Genomic DNA, 25,775 nt, shown 5'->3' with positions numbered 1-25,775 from the left:
GGATGGCTTACAGTAAGCGGCCCTCTCATTTCAGGTACAATCAGCAGCGCAGGTCCCCATGGTCCGAAAGAATAAGGCAGCCTCATTCAGCTGTCTTTGAGTTTGACCAGCCCAGGCGTTTGTCAACAGAGCAGCTTAATTGAATTTGTCTTCACCTTCTGATAGGTGCATGGGGACAGGGAAGAGATGCCTGTATAGGTGAGATCAGATTGCAGATACTTCTGTACACCTGCACCCTTGTGCACATCGGAGCACACACGAGACCAAAACCTATACACTGATTGTGCACACATACAAAGCAACACAGAAGTTTTCCACAGACGTGTGTCTTCAATATGGCTGCCGTCGTTGACTCTCCGTAGCACTCGCGCCCTCGCATCTTTCCTTGTTCAGTCTTCACTCAGCGGTGAAATGCTGATCAGTTGTCAATGAGGCAATCTACTTGGATTGAAGCATTTAGTACAGTTCAATTTTCATTAAGGTAATCTCCTGACACGAAGACCCTTCACTTTCATTAAAAGTGCTCAAAACAACTTAAGCTTATTAGGTGTTGCTGACTTTGACTGCAGCAGTGAAGGACAGTCCCTGGTGCAGACCTCTGGCATGGGAAGCTGCAGGTATCCAAGACATAAATGTGGTGGCACCAAAGCAAAGCATGGCAGAATCTTGAAAACCTTTTCTTTAATATTTTTAGGGGCTTTGCCCTATGTCCTTCACAACCTCTTTTTAGAGATGTCTCTAATCACACAGAGGTTACACCTTCGCTCAAGGATACTTCATTACAGATCAGTGCCTTAAAAAAAAAGAACAAGAGCTGGGGAAGAGTCAGTCACATGTACCACAAGCCTGCAGTGTTGCTGGCTTTGACACAATTCTTTCATCTCTGCTCTTGAGAAAACGCTGCAGAGACCCACATTCCATAGGCGCTCTCAAACTAGTTAATTCATAACACTAAACATGATACCCCTTCCTTTAAACAAGGTTCCTTTGTCTGAATCCACCAAGCAGAAATGTTGGGTTTAGAAAAAGCCTTCCAAATGAGAGTTTGCTTTTGAAAAACTAGAAATTAATAGCCATGATGCCCTGGAATTCTCTTTCCAGTGCATGGGGTTCATTAATCCTATTTTCTCTCCGCAGCACACTGCAAAGCTTTCCCTGGCGGTCTCAAATAGGAAAAAATATCATTGGAACATCCTACCTCATTCCAGGCTCATCGGGTCAGATGGTCTGGAGTCCATTGACTAATGACCCAGTGTCACTTGTGCCATCAGGCAAATGGTCAGGCCAGCAGAGCCGGCATAGACTGTGGGATGACACTTGGCAGTTCCTTTGATTCTCAATGGAGCAGGGGAGTTGAGAGATTGGCGAAAATTCTGAATAAACACATTTGTGTCATTCTAAATGTTTGGCTGATCTCCATGTGTTTTTGTGTGTTCTTCTTGGCATATGGATTTAAATTGTCAGGCGGTGGCGAGGGGTCTGATTTCACACTTGTGCAAGGATCTGCTATTCATAAAGGGTTACATGACTCTGGCTCATCCTTTCTTTTGGGGTCCATGTTCCAACAATGTGAGCATATGCATTTGTTTTTTTGTGTAGTTGGTAACCCATGCACACTGCAGGTGCGTGTGTTTGTCTGGGTCTGTGCATATACGGCTGCGCCTCTGCAAATCTTTTGTCGTGCAGAGCCACCGGGTTTTTATCACCTCAAATGGAATCTGTTCGACAGTAAAAGAAAGAACCGTTGCAAGTTTGCCAATTGTGCTTCTAAGAAATAAAAATTATCCACAAATGTCATAATCGATCCAAACGCTTAATTATCTTTTCCTATATTTCTAGGGCACAAAGACATTCAGCCATACCTCCCTAAGACCTTAACTCCTACTTTCCTTACGCCTGCTTCAGGACTGACTTAGCCATGATATCCTATGGAAGGAGGATATCATGGCTAAGTTTGTGAGTCCCTATCAACAAGCTAACGTGAGATTATCGCTGGGTTTCCAGCGATAATCTCACGTTAGGCAGTTAGCGTGAGGATTTTTATCGCTTTTGAGATAAGCGTTGCTAATAGCACGCTATCTCAGCGATAAAAATCCACGCTAGCCGGCGATAATTATCCTAGCGCTAAGTGCGCTTAGCGATAATTATCGCCGGTTGTGGTTGATATGCCCCATGGTGAGTAAACTCCCCATCCAGTCTCAATGAAAGAACAAACGTTCTCTCTAGTGCACTGAAAAAACTAAGAAACTAAAAATCTTATTTAAGAAAATCGACTTCACAACCTCGAATTTATTTTTGTACATTCGACCTAATAAAATTAGTTTTTTCACAAATATTCGGTTTGCTCTCTTTAACCTCAGCTATGTGATGAGACTGGGCCTCTTCCCTAACACGTCCATTAAAAGGTGCCCAAAATAACCTGAGGCACAAAGAAAAGACTTGCCTTATGCATTGAACGTCGGTCTCCCACAGTTCAACACACAGTTGCTGCAATGATCTTTTTTCCCCTGAACCCAATCTCCTGTCGAGCTGAAGCCTGTTTCAGCTAGCCATCCTGCAGCCATGTTGCCTCGCGTCTGCCTTCATGGCGTATTTTCAGCACGTCTCTGGGCAGCCATAACTTGGCTGCTGAGCAGATGTGAACGTTTAGTTACCCTGAAGTGTGCAATAAAAGTGCCCTGAACAGCTGGATGGTACATCACCATGGCAGGAGAACACAAGCTGGCTTCTGCTTATTTGCTACCCCGTGAAACTTGGCCTCTAAGGCAATCTCTTGGCCTTTGGGTAGCAGTGTGCTTTATCCCTTAAATGCTCGGGAAGTGCAAGGTATCATTCATTGAAAACCAGTGTAAATGCCATTAAATGTAATCTCTTGCAGTAGTGCCGCAGTGCCTCAAGGAAAAAAAGAAAATTGAAAATGTTACAACCTTCATGCGTAGTTAGCTTTACGCTGCCCACAAAATACACTTGTTTCTTTTCTCATTGTACAACCAGTGGTTGGCAAATTCTCCATAAATTCTTCCCTGGTCCAATGTGAAAAACTATTGTACTCAAATCGTTTTACTTGATCGCTTTATGATGGTGAAATCAATATAGAACCACAATTGTTTATCCTGCACATCGCGAAGAATTTCCCAACCTGACGCTTGAAATTAGGTCTCATTTTAGAGAACGCTGAGAACTCAGATTGAGTTAATTGCATTTCATTCCCCAGATGAAGATCTGTAATGATTTATGACTTTTAATAGTTGTGTGTTTTAATTATACTCAACTGATCAGCTCTCCGCTGTTATGCATTGGCTAATTTCAAGTCAACTTTATTGTTTCAGCTTATAGATGTAAACCATACAATACACAAGAGCTTGGGCTAACATCAGCTCAATCTAATTTCTAACTTTTGTGTACATGGGTGTCCTATCATTATGTCCTAAATTTTCAATCTTTGATTATTGTTCATACTCCCTGACACCCCTCACCACACTTGGTGCTCACATGTTCCTGAGTAGCAGGCCTACGCTGAACGTAAAACCAGGCCCTCACATGCACTTATCCACGTAAACATGTGCATGCAACCGTATACACATATGCATAACACATACACGCATATACAAACAAAAATGAACACCTATGCGCATAAATATATTTAATGCAAAACGTGCTTAGAAACGCAAAGGTACAGACACTCTCGCTCATACTTTCCGCTTACACTCGGGGATGCCTAAAATTATAACTAGACGCACAGATACTCATAGACCCGTATGTATCGCAGCCGATAGCATCGCTCAGTGACTTCATTGGCTGCAAACGAGATTTGTTTCTAATCACATCCAGGCACGGCTCACTCGCCATCTTATGACCTTGCTAAAGAGAGAAAAAAGACAATGGCATTTTAATACAACATATAAAGAATACTCCTGGGCTGCAAATATATTGGTGTCATTAACTGCGATGTGAATACTGCATTTTTGTTACTAACCACAAACATCTATAAATACTATCACATCTCCCCATTTCAGAAATATATCACTGCATGCACCTTCAAGATAGCATCATCTGTAATACTGTGTTGTATATAATGCAGTGATGCCGAACACGCCACCCTACTTGGCTAGAATACTCATCAGATCAGAACACCAACACAATGCAAGGAGACATCTACAGTTATGCAGTAAAGCTATGGAACATTGATCAGTTGCAAATCAACTATCTCCTTCAGAATTTGACTTGCGAGAGGAAGCAAAAAAATGTTTTCAACGATCAGCTGGTCTACTATATATAGGAATCTTAGCTGACACCAGATCCTGGACCCTATAGAAAGGGAACCTGAGCCATCATGGTGCCATTGTTCGTGGTTTGACACACACAGACACATGTGCACGCACACAAACACACACACACGTATTTGTTTGCTTTATATTTTCTTAATAGCAATTGACAACCCAGCTTTGTTGTTAAAATGTTGTAGAAGAAATATTGTATTGATCCAATGTAGCTCCCTCTCACTTGACATCACGCTGTTATTAGCATATCTTGAGTCAGTGGTTGCCAGGACAGCCGCTGTTCAACACATGGGGCCTGATTTAGAGTTTGGTGGACAGGTTACTGATGCCACGTCACAGCTATCCCATTTGCCTTTTTACGAGTGCAATAACATCTTATGGCATTTGTAATAAGGCGGATGGGATATCCATCATGTTTGTGATGGAGTAAGCCATGCACCAACCTCTAAATCAGGCCCATGGTTTTGTAGCTTATCATTCAACCGCGCACCTCCTCATCGTCACATAAGGTCAATTTGGGAACCAGATATGCTGAGGGCCTTTAACTGGCCTCCTGGTTCCCTTGCTTTCAATTTCCTTTATTGAAGAGCAGCTCTGTGCCCCGATCCATGAATGGTTATAGAATAATGATGAACGTGGTATTAAAAAAGTCATCTTAAATTAAGTACACAACTTTTTTTGAGTGCCATGATGCTATTAAATGGGACCCTTCCCGGCCAACAGCAAATATTGTCTTCACTAATCATCCTTGAAACATCTGGAGTGTTCAAAATGTGTACATGGCCGTTCTCTGTGACCTTCATCAATTTCTGCTAATCTGTTAACCTCTTGAGATTTCACTTCAATACCAGCTTCAGTATTTCCAGCTATACCCATCGATGACTTGGTAACAAACTGTGTGATTTCAGTTACTTTGAATTTTTAGTATTGGTTAAGTATTTGCTTTAGTTTCCTGAGTATTTATTTACCTAATTTAGCATTACTGGTTTGGTGATCCGATGTTAATGTTGAAATCCTTGATTTGGCATGATCTGTTAGTGAGCTATAGGTGTATTGGGGGCTGTGGAAGGGTGTGACACTTAAAGTGTTTAGTTCATTCATGAAAGCAAGAGCGCACAGAACACCTCATATAGGATGGTCTTTTATCATCCCTATTTTCCATCCTCTAATCCTTCGTCCTCATCCTGTTCTTTCCCTCCCTTTGTGTTACCCTTCCTTCATCCTTAATTTCTTTTTATCCTTGCTTCTGTTTTCACACATATCTCCCCTTCATTTCGTCCCTTGTTGCCTTCCTCCTCCCCTCTCTGGTACCTTATCTTGCTCCCTTTATTTTGTTCTTCGCCCCCTCATCCTCATGCACTTTCTCTGCATTTCCATATTTTAACGATTCATTGGACCCTCCATTTTCTCTTTTCATTCCTTCCCAGCATCCCTGCCCACATATCTGTCCTTCCATTGCTCAGATCATAAATTCTTACGTTTACCTTTCCCTCTCTTGTTGGCCAATTTTGAGAGATAGGATGACCAATATTCTGCACGGATGAGCAAGGTTCACATTGTCAGTTAGGGATAAGTGTCTCTTCCTAGCAGTTATTTCTATTCATACTTTTCCCGCTAGACAACTATGGTAACAAATAAATCAATGTACAATGGACGTACATGTAGATCTTGTATCTACAACAAAACAAATCTAATGTAATGTCAAATTTGTTGATCCGGTATAATTGGGTTGCAGAACTCATGTAGTATGCATTTGATAAGAATTTGTTTCATTAGAAGGATGAGTAAGTGCTAGCGGCAAAGATTATATATTAAACATAAGAGATCAACCAATGGCAATCATAAATCAGTTGTACATCTGAATATAGGACAAAGGGAGCAGAATAAGGCATATCCTAATTCATAAAGACGGTGCCTTTATTGTAACCAAGGAATGATCGGGCACATAACTATTGGTTAACTGAGTGATATGTTATGACGTATGGCCCACATGTGATTCACTAATGAAATTAAACATAATCACTGGATTCAGTGGGTGCTCAAAGAAGGCATGGGGGCAATATATTTAGGGAAATTCTGATAGTATGTGATATATCCAATGCAATAGAAATCTATGTTGCTACTTGCTAGCTATTTGATGGAAAATATAGAATCCTTTATCTATTAATCACAGTTTTCAGAAAATATAAAAATCAGGAAAACCTAAATATGGAGATGAACGATCTAATATAGAATATTTTCAGCCAAACTTCTGTAATTTGCACTAAACGAAAGCTGGTAAAATTAACTTTGGCTCAAGCAGGATTTCATGACTTTTAGTAAAATTCAACACTGGACACAATTTCCAAACTATGACTAGAGGCAGAAACCACCCCTCCATCTTTCTCACCCCACACCATTTACACATACCTATATGTGTTTTTTATTTTTTAAATGTGAGTAAGTAAACAAAGATAACATACTTCTTCATATAGGTGTTTTGGTAAGTTGCTAGATTTGAGTTTTTCTGTTTTGGTTCTGTATTATTTTTGGGCAACTGAAATCACACTATTGACAAACAAATGTAATAACTTCTAAGTAGTTGATTAACAATTTAGTCTGTAGATGATTGAGCAAACCTGTGGTTGTTGGTGTGAATGCGTAGATCATGCAACCACTTTGTTTGATTTCTAGTCATCAACTAACTCTTTGAACTCATCGACGACGACTTTAGAGTATAAGCTCTTGATACTGTATACTGTAAAGTCGAATCTGATACTTCTTTTGAGATGACTTCTGTTTTTGGGTAATGATTGTATAATGTTACCAGCATGGATTCAAGTCATTCCTACATTACGTGTTGCCAGTGGGCCTGGAGGATGTTTGTCTATTTATCAGTAGCACAAAAATTAACATGTGCATACATTTTTCCATGAAGGAGAAAATAACAACTTAGTTCTCTTATTCTTTCCAAACCTCTTTGTTCATTATTGATTTCTTGACTTTCGTTCTTTCTATATTTGATCTTTTTCTTGCTATTTCATTTTTCTTTTATCTCTTCCTTCGTTATCTGACTTTTGTTTATTTTTTATTTTTCAATTATTATTCTTTCTGTCTTCCTTCTATTTTCTTCACTCTCTTGTTCTTTTTCTTTCTCTGTTTCTTTTAAATAGGTAGCATCCTCCATATTAGCAGTGACAGTTTTTGGTTGGAGATCGTTGACTCAACCTGCTATTCTAACATCCCTTACCAGATCAGGCTGTTAAGGTGTTGTCGTGTTTCATAATGTTACTGGTAACAAACTGCATTTTGGAGGGATGTTGAGAATTCGGACTGGTCTTTGATCTCTAGGAGGATGGGTAGTGATTAATTTAGTTTTTCTGGTCATCCTCCGTAGATAATGCATGTGGAAAAACTTGGATAATGCACTTGCCCCATTATCTGAAAAGCTTAAGCTACTGCCCTCAAAGAGTGTAACATAAACTTCTAGTTAAGAGGCACTGAAAATTAAGGTCAATAAATTCACTGGAACTGAACTTTTTGCTAAATCTTTACCTGTTTTTCTTTTTCTTCTTAAAATCATCTTCTTTTCTATTTTTAAACTACTCTTTTGATTACCTCACACCACTTTTTATGTGGGGCTTTGTTAGAAGAGACAGGAAAAGAGTAAATCTATCTATTTTTTGCAAAAACATAACAATTATTACTCAACAAGAGTGCATTGTCCATGTTAATTCTTTTGCCCGTTCCCGGGAACATTGACTTAAGAGTCAAACCTGTGATACCTTAACAAATATGCTTCTTTGTTCTCAGGCTTCCACAAACAGGAAGCAAGTGGAAAATATAGCCAAAAAGAAACTGGACTCCCTACTGAAGGAATCCAAGATCCGAGACTGTGAAGATCCAAACAACTTTACAGTATCCACTCTGCCAGCGCCTGCGAAAATGCATCGCAAACCAGAATTTAAAAAGGTGTGTTCTGGTCTTTCTTACTTATTTTTTTTGCCATTGTGTTCTCCTGCTGTACTTTGATTTTTAAAATGTTGTTATAGTTTCCCAAATCGCAGAAAAATGAAACATGCCGTTTTAAGTGACACAAAGTCCTCTTATGTGAGTTATCTTGTATATTTTTGATTTGCACATCCATAGGCCTTGCGCTCTGTGCCTCTTTCATCTATACAAGCTGAATCTCAGGATGATTTTTTCGAGCAAGATTATTGGAACAAAGAAAATATTAGGGCTTGCCTTTAAAATATCTTACATTTCTAGTGTTCATCATCTAAAGTATACCATTGAAGATGAACACAAGGGCTAGATTTAGTAATGGTTCCCTAGTCACTAGTGTGGTGCTTCACAATTTTGCATTGGCCTCCTGGGCATTTTTATTGGCAATTAAATCTGCTTGACATTCTCAGGAGTTTTTTCATGTATTTTGCTAAACCATTAGTTTCCTTGAGAATTTTTTTTACAGGTCAAATTTTCCTGTGCAACTGGTTTCCTAGGAAAGATTTGCTGGAGGCATAATTTGACAAAACTCTGAATTTTACAATCCATGAAGGGGAAAGTTATGAATTTTGCCCACTTTTGTTGTTATCATCATTGTTCTCCTTTGCATAGCCTTAACCACTGCTGTAGCTTCTGGTTTCCTTGTTGCTTTTGTTGCCAGTAAATCGTTTTGTTCCTGTCATTTTGCTTATTATTATCATTATTGTCTCCCCTGCATTGCCCCAAACACCTCTGTAGTTTCTGCATTCCTTTGTTGCTAGTAAATCATTGGGAGGAGGTGGATGGGGCAGCATAGAGGCCGGAAGTGAGAGGGAAGGAGCAAGGTAAATGGCGGGAAAGGCGGGCTACGATAGCAAAACAGATACAATGGCAGTGATTTACTAGCAACAAAAGCAACAAGCAACAAAGGAATGCAGAAACTACAGAGGTGGTTGTGGCAATGCAGAGAAGACAAAAATGATAATAATAATAAGCAAAATAACAGGATCAAACCAATTTACTTTACTCACACTCGACCCCGTCTTCACGGCCGGCAACAGAGCCAAGTACAGCCATGTTACTGAGCTCACCTGGAGAGACCACACCATCGGTCACTTCACCATCTCATGACTCCTCGAGTACCACCACCAAGCCATCCAGCACTTCACACTGCAACTGGAGCAAAGTCTCAAAGAGTCAATAGACACCCCAAAACCGAACTCTTTAACATCATCAGCCACTGAAAATATCATCACCTCTTCCCAGGAACTCTGTGCCACCCAGGCAGACTTCTTCCACGACAAGATCTTCACCATCTACAGAAACTTCGAACTCCAATGCACCACTACCAACAGCCTCAGCCTTCGCCCTACACGAATGAAAAACATGACCAACTGCTCACCACCTGGGACCTGCTCACCACACAAGACACTACTGCCATCATGGACTCTGTTCACTCAGGAGCAGCCACGGACCCCTGTCCCCATCACATTTTCAACCTCAGGAGCAAGAAAATTAGCAGCGTGTTCACCACCATCATTAATGCATCCATCACTACTGCCACCTTCCCCGAAGAATGGAAACAAGCAGAAGTCAGGCTCCTCCTCCAAAAAAAAACCTTTGCCGACCCCATCAAACTCAAGAACTACTGCCCTGATCTCTCTGCTGCCCTTTCCCACCAAAGGCCTTGAGAAGGCCATCAGCCGCCACCTCATAGAGCACCTGGAGAGCAACAATCTTCTGGACACTTCTCAATCCATATTCCACACTAACCACAGCACAGAAACAGCCTTGATAGCAGCTACAGATGACATCAGATCCCTCCATGACCAGGGAAAATTGGCAGCCCTGAGCCCCCTCGACCTCTCAGCAGCATTCAGCACAGTATTACACCACACTCTGATCAAAAGGCTTCACCACATTGGAATCCAAGGAGACACCTTCAAATGGTTTGCTTCCTTCCTTACGGGTAGAACCCGGGGAATCCGCCTACCTCCCTTCACCTCGAAACCCAAGAACACCACCTGCGGCATCCCTTAAGTCTAGTCCCTCAGCCCTACTCTGTTCAACACCTACATGACTCCCTTGGTCAACGTCATACTAAGCATCATATCCTATACCAACAACACCCAGCTCCTCCTCTCGCTTTTTGAAGTCCCCTCCCAACACCGATCAATCTCCACTGATGCATGACGAGCATCGCCAAAAAGAATGAAAGACAACTGCCTAAAGCTCAACACAGAAAAGACTGAAGTTCTGATCTTCGGGAACAACCCCTCCCCATGGAACGACGCCTCATAAGCTCCCAAACTAGGACCCTCACCCACTCCGACCACCACGTCCGCAATCTTGGCATCATCCTGAACAGTAAGATCACCATGAATAGACATATCAATGCAGTCTCATCCACCTGCTTCCTCACCCTTCGCAAGCTCCGTAATATCTTAAAGTGGCTCCCCATCAACACCAAAAGGACCATCACCCAAGCCCTAGTTACCAGCCAGCTGGGCTACAACAACACACTCTACGTAGGAATCACCTCGTACCTCCTCAAGAGACTGCAGACCATACAGGATTCAGCAGCCAGACTCAGCCTAGACCTCCGTAAGCGGACCCACTTCACCCCCACCACAAGAAGCTCCACTGGCTCCCCATTCAGAAGATATATCAGTTCAAGATGCTGAGTCACATCTTCAAGGCCCTACACAACCAAGGACCAGAATACACCAACCACCGCTTGAACTTCCACCTTCCCTCCAGACACCTGCGCTCTGCCTCACCCACACCCCCTGCATCTGCCGTAGCAACAGTGGAGGACGCTCCTTCTACCTCGCAACAAAGTCATAGAACGGCCTCCCACTTCACCTCTGGACCCCATCCTCTCTGCTGTAATTCAGGAAAGGACTCAAGACCTGGCTGTTCAACGGAATCCTCCCTGGCAGCAGTGCTGTCAGTGCCTGGATATCCTCATGGGTGGTTAGCTACGCTCTACAAATCCAGCTTGATGATGATGATGATTAAATTTGAGCCTGAATAACAGAGCAAGCAAGGATGGAGAAGCAAATTAACTATAATTTTGTCTCCAAGATACTATTGCCCTCATAATCAGAGGCCCAGTTAATGGTGTGATTTTTATTATGCATGATAAAATGTAACTCCACTGAGTAGAAATGTGTTGCATGTGATAAATACAACCCGATTACAAGTGTTTGAGAATGGCCCCATTTGAGCAGCCCTTTAAATGGTGTGATGTGTATCACACCTGATAAAATGTGACTCCGCTAACTCAGAATTTATTACATGTGATAAATACCACCAAATTACAAGTTTTGGGGAATCACATGCAAATTTTGGTGTTTACCTCATATTCGGCTAAACGCCGGTCATTTCCCCCCCAATATATATCAGCAGGTTAAGTCTGCTGATATTTATCATAAAACCCATAATTGTGATATGTGCGTTAATAGGAGTTACTGCAAGTGTTTCGATAAGCAGGCCACTTGTAATGGCGATTTATGCGTCTTCTCTCGATAGACCAGTTTTTAAGTGAAACTTGAATATCTAATTATTTTTACTGTATCTCATAGCCCTTGAGGTTGGATAGGTCCTGAGAATTGCTTGTAGATTATTTAAGCCAAGCCCTGTTTATATCTAAAGATAACATGCAGACGTCTTCCATTATAATCCCATTTCTGCTGGAAGCCATTCAAATTAGCCTGTAAATGATTATAATAGTTTTCTCATCAGTGTCTATCTGTACACCCATAAAAAGAGTGCTTTCCAAAAGAAATAAATTATTCTTTTTATATTTGGGGCGGAATCTTGTTCGAATAGTCATCAGGGAATGGATTTGAGATCACAGTTTATTAACGTGGTGACTCTTTTAAGGATAATCCCAGGTTTGTGCTCATTAAGCTGGAGGCAGCATAGTTTCACCAATGCCATAATATAATTGAAACGTGAGAAAAGTGATGGCTGGAATGCTTGAAATAATCTCATCTAGTGGCAATCGCTCGGTCCGCATTTCATTCCTGGTAAGCTTTGGATTGATCCGTCAAGCAGATGCCGAGAAAAAGAGTGTGTCACAAAATGCAATTTCACCATGCAATAGCCATAGGGATTTTTGAAAAGGGCTACAGCCAAAACAGCTGAATGGAATTACACCATTTTTGGTAGCAAGCTAGATCTTGGTCCAAAGACAGTGCTTTTGGGGATTTGGTATAAATCCGTTCAGTAGCTTTTAAGAAATTAATTAAAAATAAGCTTTGTATATCTGGGCTGTTGGGTTCGCGAGATGCTCGGGTGAGTCCAACGGTCATGTGAAATCCAAAAATAGAGCCATCTGGTTGGCCATGCAGACCTGTTTTTTTCCTGGTCACCATCTTGTTCCCATGGGAGGGAGGGCTCCCATGGGAACTCACTTTGTGGTTTGCTGGCCGCAACATGAAGACAAATCTCGCAGCTGCCATTTCAGGACACGGGACCTTGGTCCCTGTGGCCTGAAAGATTTTTTTTAAATGAAGTATAAGGGGGCAGGATAGGGGTACTCTGACCCTCTAAACATGTAGGAAGGTGGGGGCAGTGGGCCCCCCCAGGCCTCAAAATGAAAGACATTTTTCTTTTGGGTATCAGCAAACCTGCAGGTGTTTTGTGCAAGTCAGCGAGCCCCCTTAACTCCCGTAGGAGTCTCACAGGATTGTTGGGGCATTTGCTGGCTCCCGCCGGACACTTGCAGGATTAAAAGATATTTGAAAAGGGAACTGGCCCTGAGTGTCTGCAGTGGTTTACTGGAAACATGCTGTTAGCCATGCACCCTTCGCTGTGCACAGCATGGCATTGACTGTCTTCAGCCAACACTGAACTGGACACGTCCAAAGGCCATGCATGGTGGGTGGTTGGCTGCTGGCAGGGTTTGTAGATAGGGTCTGGCCTGTGGTCAAGCCCATGCTATGCATGACCAAAGGCTTTGCCCAGCGTGGAGTTTGCGTCCTGCAGGGTTTTGCTGCCCTCGGTGGCTGGATGCAGGGCCTGGCCACAGGGCAGCCCCTCAACCAACCCCAGGCTGTGCACAGCCAAAGACTGTGCGTGGCGTGGTGTTGGCATCCTGGGGGGGCTTGGAAGCAGGACCTGCCCATACATGACAGAAGGCCATGCCCTGCGGATTCAATTAATAAAACAAAGGTTAAAGTGACGTTATAGTTAAGTATGGTAATAATATCTTAATTCACATTAAGCAAAAGCTTAGAAATTAACTGAAAAAATTAAGGTTAAAGGGTCGTTATAACACTGTGAAAACATACCATTTTAAACACACAAAAAAACAGAAATTCACCAGTTATAACTGTCTCAAGCTTGTGCCCTACATTACAACTCACCATGCACTGCTAATCACCTCACATATTATCTCACTTGTGACACTATTACAAGATTAATGACATCACTGCCACATCTCAAAGGACATCATTGATAAAAACATTGTGCATTGCAACAGCGAGAGTCCTTGATCCCTCTTTTTTTCTGCCTTAATACTTGTTCTTTTTATTTTCTCCTTTTCCTCTTCAGAATTTTCTTTGTGCTACCTCTCTATTACTGATTCCTTCACCCCTTTCCTCACTAATATCTTCACAGATTCTTTAGCTTAATTCTCCAAAACGCCTTCCTTCCTCACTTCTTCCCTTTTTTTTATATCTTCTTCCTTATTATCCATTTTTTCATCTGTTCTACCAACTTTTGCTTTTTTTATCCATTTTCATCTTCATCCATTCTGCTACCTGCTGGCTGTTCTCTTTCCTGTTTGACTTTTCTTTGCATCTTCTTTCCACTGTTGCTTTTTAAGTCTTCTTACATCACTCTTTTTTTTCCCTTTTGTTCCATCCATTTTCCTTGCCTTCTGTTATTTATACATTCATCACTCCATCCTTTCATTGTGTTTTCTTTCTTCATCCCTCCTATCACTATCTCTTCATGATGTCCTTCCTTTTACCTCTGCCTGATCCCATGCATTGGTTCTCTCTATCCCTCTCTAACTCCCTTTTCTCCATCTGATCTTTCGTTGATGGTTTTCTTAATTTCTTCATAGTTTCCTTGAATCCTTTCACCCCATCTTACTTGCCCTTTCTGTTTCATGACGATTTCTCTTTCCCTCTTTCCTTTTTCTACAATTCCACACACATAGTGACAATGTGCAGGACATTGTGAAGGATTAGCACCTTTAGAACATGTATACCTATGTAGTGAAGTTGCTGCCTGTTAGTGCACCTGCTGCAGAGAGCTGTATGAAGCAGGAGAGTTTCACTGGTTCACATCTTGGCATGAACAACTCAGGCTTTCATTCTTTTAAAGCAGGTAAAGTGCCAATGATTGATTTTAGTGTGTGATGACAATAGTCGGTATCAAAGCCAAGAATTAGTTACCTCTCAGTAAACACCATACAAATGCAACAAGTCTAGCTTTTTAAAACATGCCTTACTGCATACATTCTTTATAGAATCTGTTTTTAACTGCATGGTTCTTAGTAACGTTCCAATTGTAAGGGAATAGTACTGAAAGACAGCAAAGGTGCTGGGTTTGGAAGGGGCAGAGCCAACCACAAAGGCTACACAGCAGCTACTGTCCGCAGGAGGACTTTGGACTAGAGGAGGGTGGAGAACTGGCTAGGATTATTGCTAGGCCTGGGCGGAGTTCCGCGATACGGTTACGCATGTGACGAATTGCATTAGGTTACGCTGTTTGTGCTGATTTTTAGCTCCGGGTGCTTCTCCTGTGCTGGACAATCGGTGCGAACAGCACATTGCGCAGTGCAAGAGGGCGCTGCTTCTTTCTGCCACTCGAGTAGATGCTCTACTCGAGCGGCAACTTCCTCAACGCAAACGGAAGGTTTTTCAACATGAGCAGTAGAGGCCATCCACGACCGCCTGCATTGAGAAATCGTGCTGGGAGGTGGTCTGGAGTAAGATTTACCTCGGTTATGCTCGCCAACTTATTATTGACGAGTGCGATTGAGGAAAAAGCTCCGCTCCGCTATGCTGAAGAGTTTTTCTGAACTCAGTGCGCTAAGTGGATTGGGGAAAACTCTGCAAACTCCATGAGCGGAGCGGAATTTCAAGCCTAGACCAAGTTATTACCCATGACTCACTCGCCAAGCCTGAGCTGTTGACTCCACACCAGAGGCACAGGGTAGATTAGTGTGCTGTGGGCAAGTACGATTTGTAGGACCAATGGTATGAGAGTGGTATGTTCAGCCAGCACTCATTTCGGTGACCTGAGCTTACCTTTCATCATCAGATGTTGACCCAGAGAGAGAGAGAGAGGACAAAGGAGGTAGCGAAAGATCACAAAGGTGACAAAGGGAGAAAGAAGGGTTGAAAAAGAATCAGGACGAATGAGTTAACAAGTCAGAAGGCTAGGTTGGTGGGAGAAAGGCCTGGCAGCTTTCCTATTTGGAACCCTAGCTTTCAGCACTTCAAGCTGCAGGATCCTTAGAACACCTTGGCAGCCTGCACGTTTTCTTTTTAACCAATGAAGCACTACTTCAGCACTGTTTAGTTCGCGTACAGGCACCTGCTGCAGGTTGCAGTGTACACTGAGTGCTGTCCGGGAAAGGAAGGGCAGCGGTTTGGTTCTGCAGCTCGGGTAGTTCACCACGCTAGAACCAGAAGGTTGCTCCTCGTTGCCTTGAAATAGCAATTGAATGAAATTATATGCGTAATTGGTTTTTGATGCAACTCAGTAATCCTACAGAATGCAATGTGTAGTTGTATTTACCAAAAAAGTAACCATTCGACATTTCTCCGGACATAGTTTATGTGATCTGGGATGTCTTGTTCTCAACATTTGTTGTGTAAAGTGGAATAGTGTAATGTTTCTTCTGGGATGCGCTACACACGCATTGACCTTGATTTTGAGTCCTGCCTGCTCTATTAAAAAACATCCAGCTACAGTGAAAACATAAATAAAAGAAAGATTACTTTCCCCATAGATTGCATCTATTTAAAAAAGCATTTATTGTGTGATGATTCAGCGTACAGTTCAAAAGTAAAATGATCCCTCATAGATTGCATACTCTGGGGAGGAGCTATAGCCCATTCTATGTATATATATTTATATAACTGAATATATATAAAGTATATATATAACTGAAAGCATTGGTAACAACACGCGTGAAGACAGCGGCACTCCCAAGCCAGAAGAAAAACAAAAGTTTAACCCTCAAGCAAACCGTTTGAAATAGTGAAAATAATTGTCCACAAAATCCCCCTGGCTTCCCGCGTTCATTATTCATTCATTATTCCTTCTAATGAAAACAAGCTTTGGCAAAGCCAAGAGGTCTGACGTTGACTGCGAAACATTAGGCTTTGTCAAGGCTTGTTTTGTTTTGTCGTGGCATTTGTAAACCTTTATTATTGAGGAGTTGCCATTAGCAAAGTAAAATTATTTGTTGGCCTCATAAGGCATACTTTGTTGTAGTAGTCCCTGCCACTGAAATAACTACTCTGTGTGTTAGACACTGTGTGGCAAATAAATATTGTGCCTTGTTATTACTTTTTTATCCAAGTATTAAATAAGCTGTTACAGCAATGTCATTTACCCAAAACAGCATCCCCAGTTGATTGCCAAAATGAAGTATGTCTGACTTTTCACTGTAGCGTGTGTGTGGCTTAGACGTAAATTGTTTTGTGTTCTTTGACTGGAGCTGACCTTTTGTATCAAAACTACTTTTTATTGTTGCAGAAAAGCAGGTCTGTGCCGGCTGGAGGCAAGTCTATGGTAAGGTTCAAAACGTACAGTATTGATGGCTGTAATAATGTCCATGCTTGTCTGTCCTTAGTCCTCTGTAGCAGTGTCCATAAATTACACAGACTACAGTGACAGTGCTACTAATTTGAATGTGCATCGTAAATTAGATTTTTTAAGCCTAAATTGTTTTATTTTCAATTTGTTACTTCTAATTTTTTTGCTTCGTTTTCCTCTATACATTGTATTTGTTTCTCTTCCCATTATGTATATTTCTCCATCCATCTTTTTTCCTAATGACGGATAATCACCATATCATTTTTAGTCCTCCTCCCTTTACCTGTTTCTATTTTTTACTGTGTTTGCCCTGCACCTTCTGCTTTTTAGGTCGGGCCTGGGCAGCACATGCACTGCTGTGCGAGGCATGCTATATTGGAGTATGGATTTGAAGCTCCGTCCACTCTCCGCCCATATTTTTCATTGGCTTGTGTCATTGTCCTTCTTAAATGCTGACTTCATGATTCCTAAATAGGCTTGTTAGTCCCTCTTTAGTACCTCCTTGTCTTGATTTGTAACCTCCCACCAGGACTGGACCTTTTACTGTGTCCTTAAGGTATAGCTTGTATTAGCCCTTGGCAAGAACTCTTTGCTTAATTAATGTAAACACCACTGGTGGGAAGTGAGCTTTAGCAATGGGGGCCACTTTTCGTATGTGTTTTCAGCACGCTCTGCGCATTTTCACTTACACAATGGGGCCACACCCTCCACTCTCTGGACAGGCGCGCAGCTCGCTTAACTCGTTTTTTTAAATGTATTTTTACATTAAATCATTGCGCCTGCGTGTTTTGTTCAGCGCCCAAATGATTACACCCAAACCAAAGTGTCAGCGGCATCGCTCCCAGCAACATCGTAAAATAACCATGTGATGTTTTTTTACGATGTTGGTGGGAGCAATGCCGACGACTCCTTGCTTTGGGTGAAATCCCAGAGGGCAGCAACGGGCATTAGCAGCGGCAGAGCCGGCTGAAAGAAGGAGCCACGAAGCAGGGACGGCGCCTGGACACAGAGGCAGAGGCAGCGGCAGAGGCAGCGGCAGAGGTAGCGGCAGAGCAGAGGCAGCCAGGCCAACGCTGGGATTTCAGTGCTTCGCCTGACTTCGGTCTCGCATTTGCGAGAGCTTAAGCTATCAGCATTGTAAATGACAATGCCTTTTATTTATGTTTTAAAAACCAATACATAAATACAAGGCATTGTAATTTACAATGCCGATAGGGCAAACTTGCGTAAATGCGAGACCTATTACATTGCAAATGCTTGTTTATACTACTTTTTCTCTTTTTTAGCCCTTCCGTTGGAGGAGGGGAGTGACCCCATTTTTTCCTTATTTTCTGTTTTTCCTTTTATCCTCCCGCTCTACATATCCTATTTTTAATTACTTTATTTTGAAGTGTAGCGTATTGCAAACTTTTTTGGGGGGGGAATACTATTTTCAAAGCTTTGTATTTCAAAGTGATCATTTCTCAGTATAAATGATATAATATCACTAGCTTGCCCGGGGGCCTTTGCTCCTCGCACCATCAGCTCAAAATGCAGAATCTGCATCGTGGAGCTGTCAGTGAAATGGCAAATACCGCCTTTTAGAAAGATACCACAATTGAGCTGGTCTAATTCTAGGTGTGGTTATACGCCTTTCCTGGTCAAACTTTCTGATTGTGAATGAGTGTGTTCCACAAAGTCTTCACATGCCCAGATATAGGGCTTCTGATGCCCCTTTCCTGTGGGAGCGCCACACAGGGGTGCTGTTAGACCTGTCAGCCCTTTGGGTGGTCCCTCCTCATCATTATTTATTTTGTCCCACTTTTGCCTCAAACCCTGTTGTAAATTTTCCTTTTTGGGAACCACCAGACTTTTTAGTGTTGATGCAGGGTCAGGGAGCCATTTTCCCTACCCCTGGAACTTCTGTCTGAGGGCCTGAAACACAAAATGGTGGCCACCCATTGTCACCTGAGACATAGCTGGAACCTACTAGTACCTTCCAGAACATTCTAGAACCCTGTGACAGTGTGAGGCAGGTTTAGAATGTTGGGAAGCCAGCTCAGAGTTGGCAGTTGGAGTAGGCAGTTGGCACCTGACTGGAGAGGAGAGAGGACAGAGAAACAGAAGGAGGAAGGAGTAAGGCAGCAGGGGTGGAAACTTGTGCCTGGAGTGGGGTCCAGAAACCCACCCTTGATACTAGTCCCTACTGACCAAGCCCAGCCTAAAGCCCTGTGTGGGATAAAGACCAGAAAATCATCTTAAGGACCTGAACAGCCATAACAGGCCTTAAAGGAGAAGAACAGCAAGTTCCTGACCTGTTTGGTGGAATCCTCCTGGAGACCCGACGTCGAGTAGCCTGGAGACCTGGAGCCCGAGGTGGAGAAGCGGCGCTGACAGAAGGCAGACGTCGTACCCGGAGCCGCTAGAGGTCGAGTGAGGGCGCCGACGGAGGTCGTGGAGAGACACCGGAGGTCGAGTAGAAGTCACCTGAGGTCGAGGTGAGGCGTCGACGGGGGAGTGAAGTCCGCCATCCGGAGTCGCCGGAAGCTGAAGTAAAGCGCGCAGGAGGTCGGGAGTGGAAGTCGCACTCCGGAGTCGCCTGAGGTCGAGGCGAAGCGCGCAGGAGGTCGGGAGTGGAGATCGCACTCCGGAGTCGCCGGAACCCGAAGTGGAGCCGACGGAGGTCGGGAGTGGAGGTCGCACTCCGGAGTCGCCCGGAAGCGGGGGAACCGTGACCCTGTGACGCCGGAACACAACATCGAGCCGAGGCCGCCCAGCGACATCAATCCGGAGCCGCCTCACGGCATCGACCCGGCGTCAGGTAAAGCAGATCGACGCAACATCGAACCGAGGCCGGCCAGCGACATCGAATCGGAACCGCCCGACGGCATCGACACGGCGTCAAGTGGAACAGATCGACGCGACACCGAACCGGAGCCGCCCAGCGACGTCGACCCGGCGCCGAGCGGAGCCGATCTTCGTGAAAAGGGCAGTAAGTGGTAGAAAGGGCATCTGAGGCCCTGTGGAGCCCTAAAAGACCATTCTTGGGGCTAGAGGGGTGTTAGGACCAACCTGAGAGTGCTAGGGGGTGAACTGAGACTGGTGCAGGGACCTGTGTGAGGGACTGTGTAGTTGGAAGAATCAGAACCTTAGGTTTCCCTCATTCTACCTCAGCTTAGGCCCCAGCCTTGACCACTCTAGGTGGGACATCCCCAGGCCACCCCAGTGACCATAAGCTGTACTTGGGCATGGTAAAATCAATCTACCTCATAAATGTGATCTGATTTGCAATTGTTTGATGGCTATATTATGCATTGAAGGTGTTTTATTTATTGTCTGACCGTATTTATTCCTGCCTTGTATTTATTGTCTGACAGTATTTATTTGCCCTATGTATTTATCGCACCTCTATTTATTCCTTGTGTATTTATGACCTAATCCTATTTATTGCACCTGCAAAGTGTTATTATTTAATTGACCTGCTATTTCTGAAGAAAATCCTTTTGTATTGTATTTGTGTCATAATCCTGCAACTAAGAGAAAAATTAAGATAAACACAAAGAGATTCTTTCATAAATTTTTACGGTGTAGAGTCGTTTATGGAACGGATGAACGCATGGTTATTGTGAGGGTGTGACGTACGCTTAACACGGTGCCTGACCCCCGACCGCTCGAGCCAAGCTACCCCTTGTGTTGGGAAAAACCGGGTGACTGCTAACCCGGTTGCCCGGGGTTTTCTAACATAATTGGTGTTCAGCGGTGGGATAGAGCTGTGCTTGCGTCCACTCGACAATAACTGTGGGTAGTCCATAGGCCTACACCGGGAGTTTTCTCAAAGCAGACTTCCTAATTCTGAGTTTTGTTTTTTTCCAAATTTACTCTGGTGGTGGGAGGAGGTATTACAAAAGGTACCCCCCTGCATAGCTTCTGTAAACACCTGTCTTCTATTCTGAGTGGGCAAAATGGAGTTTGTGTTGGAAGATGTGGAAACTTACACTGTGGCCCAACTCAGAGAGTTTTGTCAGCGAGAGGGGGTGTATTGTCCCCCGGGTGCCAAGAAGGCTGAACTCCAGACCAGCTTGAGGGCTTGGGGGGAGGCACGACGGGAAAGTAAGGCTGAGCAGGAGGACAGGGATGGAGAGCCTGTTAGCGAGGGGGCTGGGTTGTACCAACCTGAGGTGGGGAACCTGTTAGCGGGGCCCAGAACACTTTCCAGGAAGGGCAGCACTGTCTCTAGCGGTGGCTTATCTGAAGCAGAGTTAACGGACTGGAGGGAGAAAAGACAGCTCACATGGGAGTTGGCAAAGCTGGAGAAAGAGAAGGAGGGACAGAGGATGGCTCACGAGTTGAGGCTGAGGGAAATAGATCTCCAGATCCTACAAGTCGGGGCACACACTGTTCCTAATGGTGGCAGCAAAGACAAAGAAATCACCAGGGAACCCAAACCCTATCTGCCAAAAGACATAGTAGCTAGCTATAGTGCGGGTGACGATATCGCCAAGTGGCTAGCGGCCTATGAGGTCTCTTTAAGGGCCCATGGGGTGCCAGAGAAGTACTGGGGAGGGGGATTGTACAAATACATGCCTCCAGCTGGTAGGAATGCATTATTGGCCCTAGAGCAGGATGAGCAGACCCACTACCCCACCATGAAAGTGGCACTCGTAAGAAAGTTTGGACTAACACCCGAGAAGTACACACAGAAGTTCCGGGGTAGCCACAAACTGGGCACACAGAATTGGGTGGATTTCCTGGACTATGCAAAGAAGGCATTAGAGGGTTGGATTCAGGGCAGTGAGGTGAGGGACTACGAGGGGTTGTTTGATTTAATGTTGAAGGAACACCTGCTCGAAAAATGTTTCCCTGAACTGCGTCAACACCTGGTGGATAGCAAGCTGACCAATCCCCGGAAGCTTGCTGAGGAGGCAGACATTTGGGCTAGTACCCGGGTGTCCACAAGGGGGACTGGAGGGGATACTCAAAAGGCCGGACAGGGCGTCCCCCAGAAGAAAGAGGGAGGGGAAAAGAGAAAGGAGTTCTCTAAAGGCCCCCAAAATAACTTCCAAGGAAAGGGAACAGGATTCACCCCTAGGGCTAACCCACCCAGAAACCCTAATCCTGGCCAGAGTCAGCAGCCAAGGGTTGTCCATTGCTTCGAGTGCGGTGGCGTCGGACACTATAAGGGAGATGCGAAGTGCCCGAAAAGACCACCCCCTCCCATTGGAGGAAAGGCCCCCGGAGTAGCAAGTGTAGTGCTCGGGGAGAAGATGCCCTTAACTAAGGGAAGGGAGTGGGCGGGTGTCACTTTAGTGTCCCTGGGAGATCGGGAGATGGTTCCTAAGATCCAGGTGCCCGCAAATACCATAAAGTATGGGCAGTGGGTCACCATCAACGGCCAAAGAGGGGAGGCTCTGAGAGACACAGGAGCCAGTATGACTATGGTACGTAGCCAACTGGTGTCTCCAGAGCAGGTAATTCCCGATGTACTCCACCCAGCCGCGATGGCTGACGGCAGAACCGGCCACTATCCGGTGGCCGAGGTTCCCTTTGAATGGGAGGGGGTTGCAGGTTCACTTCGAGTTGCCGTAAGCCCTGCCGTGCCGGTCGATTGTCTACTGGGGAATGACATGGAGCACAATGCTTGGAAGGAGGTGGAATACCGGACTCATGCTGAGATGCTGGGTACACCTGACTGGGCCTGTGTTAGCACAGGGTCCGCGACTACCCGGAGAGGGAGTTTGTTTCGACTGGAGCCTGGAACAAAGGCACAGCCGGCTGCCGACCAAGGGAAGAACCGAGGACAGGAGGAGCCTGCCTCGGCATCCGCGCCCCGTGTGACGGATAGGCCACCGGAGGTGGTGGACCAGGAGTCCGCGGTGGGGGATGTTACCAAACTGGAGGACCTACCCATCCCGGCCGAGTGGCACGTGGAGGGAGGGCCGACCAGGGAGGAATTCTGCAAGGGCCAGAGGGAGTGCCCTACCCTTGAGGGTCTGAGGCGACAGGCCGAAGCCCAGGCAGCAGGGAACGTTGAGGGGAACTACAACCTTTACTGGGAGGATGGCCTCCTCTACAGTGAACCCAAGGCACCCCTACATGGATCGTCACGAGCCTTAGTAGTCCCTCAACGTTACCGAGCCTTCCTACTGGAATTGGCTCACGAGATCCCCTTGGCAGGACACCTGGGGCAAGACAAGACCTTCGCCCGTCTTGTCCCACACTTTTATTGGCCTCAAATGAAAGTGTCGTCTGACACCTACTGCCGGACATGTGTGTCTTGCCAAGCCAGTGGGAAAACAGGGGTGAAGCTGAAAGCTCCCCTGGAACCACTTCCTGTCGTTAGCACCCCCTTTGAAAGGGTGGGCATCGACATTGTGGGTCCATTAGATCCGCCTACTACCGCTGGTCACAGGTTTATCCTGGTTCTGGTGGATCATGCTACACGGTACCCAGAGGCTATACCTCTAAGGACCATTACAGCACCTGTTGTGGCTAGGGCCCTGATGGGAATCTTTACCCGAGTGGGTTTTCCCAAGGAAGTTGTGTCCGACAGGGGGACCAACTTCATGTCAGCATACATGCGGGCCATGTGGAAGGAGTGTGGAGTGACCTACCGGTTCACAACTCCTTACCACCCCCAGACCAATGGTCTGGTGGAGAGGTTTAACAAAACCTTGAAAGGCATGATTAGAAGTCTGCCTGAAAGCCTGCGGAGGAAATGGGGCGTCCTCCTACCCTGTCTATTGTTTTCCTACAGGGAAATGCCACAGAAGGGAGTGGACTTCAGCCCCTTCGAGCTTTTGTATGGGCACCCTGTGCGTGGACCTCTCAGCCTGGTGAGAGACGGATGGGAAAGAACTCCCAGAAAGCTTCCCCAGGACGTGGTGAGCTACATGCTGGCCTTCCGGAGCCAAATGGCTAAGTTGTGGAAGCAAGCTTCTGACAACTTGGAGGCCAGCCAAGCAGTAATGAAGGCGTGGTATGACCACAACGCTCACCCGGTGGAATTGGAGACTGGCCAGAAGGTGTGGGTGATCGAACCAGGAGAGCTTAGCGCCCTCCAGGATCGCTGGTCAGGACCCTTTGAGGTATTGGAGAAGAAGGGTAAGGCTACCTACTTGGTGGATCTTAAGACCCCTCGTCAGCCCCTACGGGTGCTGCATGCCAACCGCCTCAAACCCCACCACGAGAGGCCCGAAGTCATTTTGATGATGGTGACTGACGGAGCAGAGGACGTGGAAAGCGAGCCTCTCCCCGATTTGTTTGCGTCTCAAGAGAAGGATGGGTTGGTGGAGGGAGTGATTCTCTCCCCATCTCTAACTCCTGAACAGCAGGAGGACTGCCGCCAGGTCCTGGGACAGTACTCTTCGTTGTTCTCCCTTGTTCCGGGTAGGACTCACCTGTGCGTCCATGATGTGGACACAGGAGACAGCCCACCTGTGAAGTCCAAGATCTACCGGATGTCAGACAAGGTGAAGGCCAGCATTCACAGTGAAGTCATTAAGATGCTGGAGCTAGGAGTGATCGAACCTTCCAGCAGCCCCTGGTCCAGTCCGGTGGTGCTAGTACCAAAAGCCGCACCACCGGGTGCCCAACCGGAACTGAGGTTCTGTGTGGACTACCGGGGACTGAACTCAGTAACCAAGACTGATGCTCATCCGATCCCAAGGGCGGATGAATTGATTGACCGGCTGGGAGCTGCCCAATATCTAAGTACCTTTGACCTTACTTCTGGGTACTGGCAGATCTCTCTGACTGACGGAGCTAGGGAAAGGTCAGCCTTCTCCACGCCCAAAGGCCACTACCAGTTCTGTGTGATGCCCTTTGGGCTCAAGAACGCACCTGCCACGTTTCAGCGTCTGGTGAACCAGATCCTCACTGGAATGGAGAGTTTCTCTGCTGCTTATCTGGATGACATAGCCGTCTTCAGTAACAGCTGGGAGGATCACTTGCGTCACCTGCAAGCTGTTCTCCAGGCCCTGAGACAAGCTGGTTTAACGATCAAGGCCAGTAAGTGCCAGATCGGGCAGGGGTCGGTAGTGTACCTTGGACACTTGGTGGGTAGGGGAGCGGTGCAACCCCTCCAGGCGAAGATCGAGGCCATCATGGCCTGGGAACCCCCCAAGACTCAGACTGAGGTCCGAGCTTTTTTGCGCCTCACCGGATATTACCGCCGCTTCGTGAAGGGATACGGTACCATTGTGGCCCCCCTCACGGAGCTTACGTCCAAGAAACAACCTCGACGGGTAGTCTGGACGGAGGCTTGTCAGCAGGCCTTTGTAAAACTGAAGCAAGCCATGTGCGAGGCCCCGGTCCTACGGGCCCCAGACTTTTCCAAGGAGTTCATTGTCCAGACGGATGCATCGGAACATGGCATTGGGGCAGTGTTATCGCAACTCAATGAAGAGGGTCTGGATCAACCCGTGGTCTTCCTATCCCGGAGACTACTTCCCAGGGAACAGAAGTGGAGTGCAATAGAGCGTGAAGCCTTTGCAGTGGTATGGGCTCTGAAGAAGCTGCGGCCATACCTGTTTGGCACGCACTTCCTAGTTCAGACCGACCACAGACCCCTTCGTTGGCTGATGCAGATGAAGGGGGAGAATCCCAAGTTGCTAAGGTGGTCTATCTCCCTACAGGGAATGGACTTTCAGGTGGAACATCGGCCTGGAGTGGACCACGCCAATGCAGACGGTCTCTCAAGGTATTTCCGCCTTAGTGATGAGAACTCCCAAGGGGTTGGGTAGCTCTCCCCACTTTCAGCTGGGG

At 45.4% G+C, this 25,775-nt stretch overlaps 1 protein-coding gene across 7 annotated transcripts in view; it reads left to right on the top strand.

The window, feature by feature from the left end:
* PLCH2 (phospholipase C eta 2) overlaps positions 1-25,775 on the top strand; it is a 1,499,317-nt gene that overhangs the window by 1,316,085 nt on the left and 157,457 nt on the right. For all 7 annotated transcript variants that reach the window (XM_085609277.1, XM_085609254.1, XM_085609273.1 and 4 more), the window contains 2 exons: positions 8,073-8,231; positions 16,974-17,009. In XM_085609277.1, coding sequence (XP_085465403.1) covers positions 8,073-8,231; positions 16,974-17,009 — 195 coding nt within the window. The remainder of the gene's footprint in view (positions 1-8,072; positions 8,232-16,973; positions 17,010-25,775) is intronic.

This window comes from Triturus cristatus, chromosome 1_2 (assembly GCF_964204655.1).
Source record: "Triturus cristatus chromosome 1_2, aTriCri1.1, whole genome shotgun sequence".
Taxonomy (NCBI): Eukaryota; Metazoa; Chordata; class Amphibia; order Caudata; family Salamandridae; genus Triturus; species Triturus cristatus.
The sequence above is the reverse complement of the archived record's forward strand: the minus strand, read 5'-3'. Positions and strand labels throughout refer to the sequence as shown.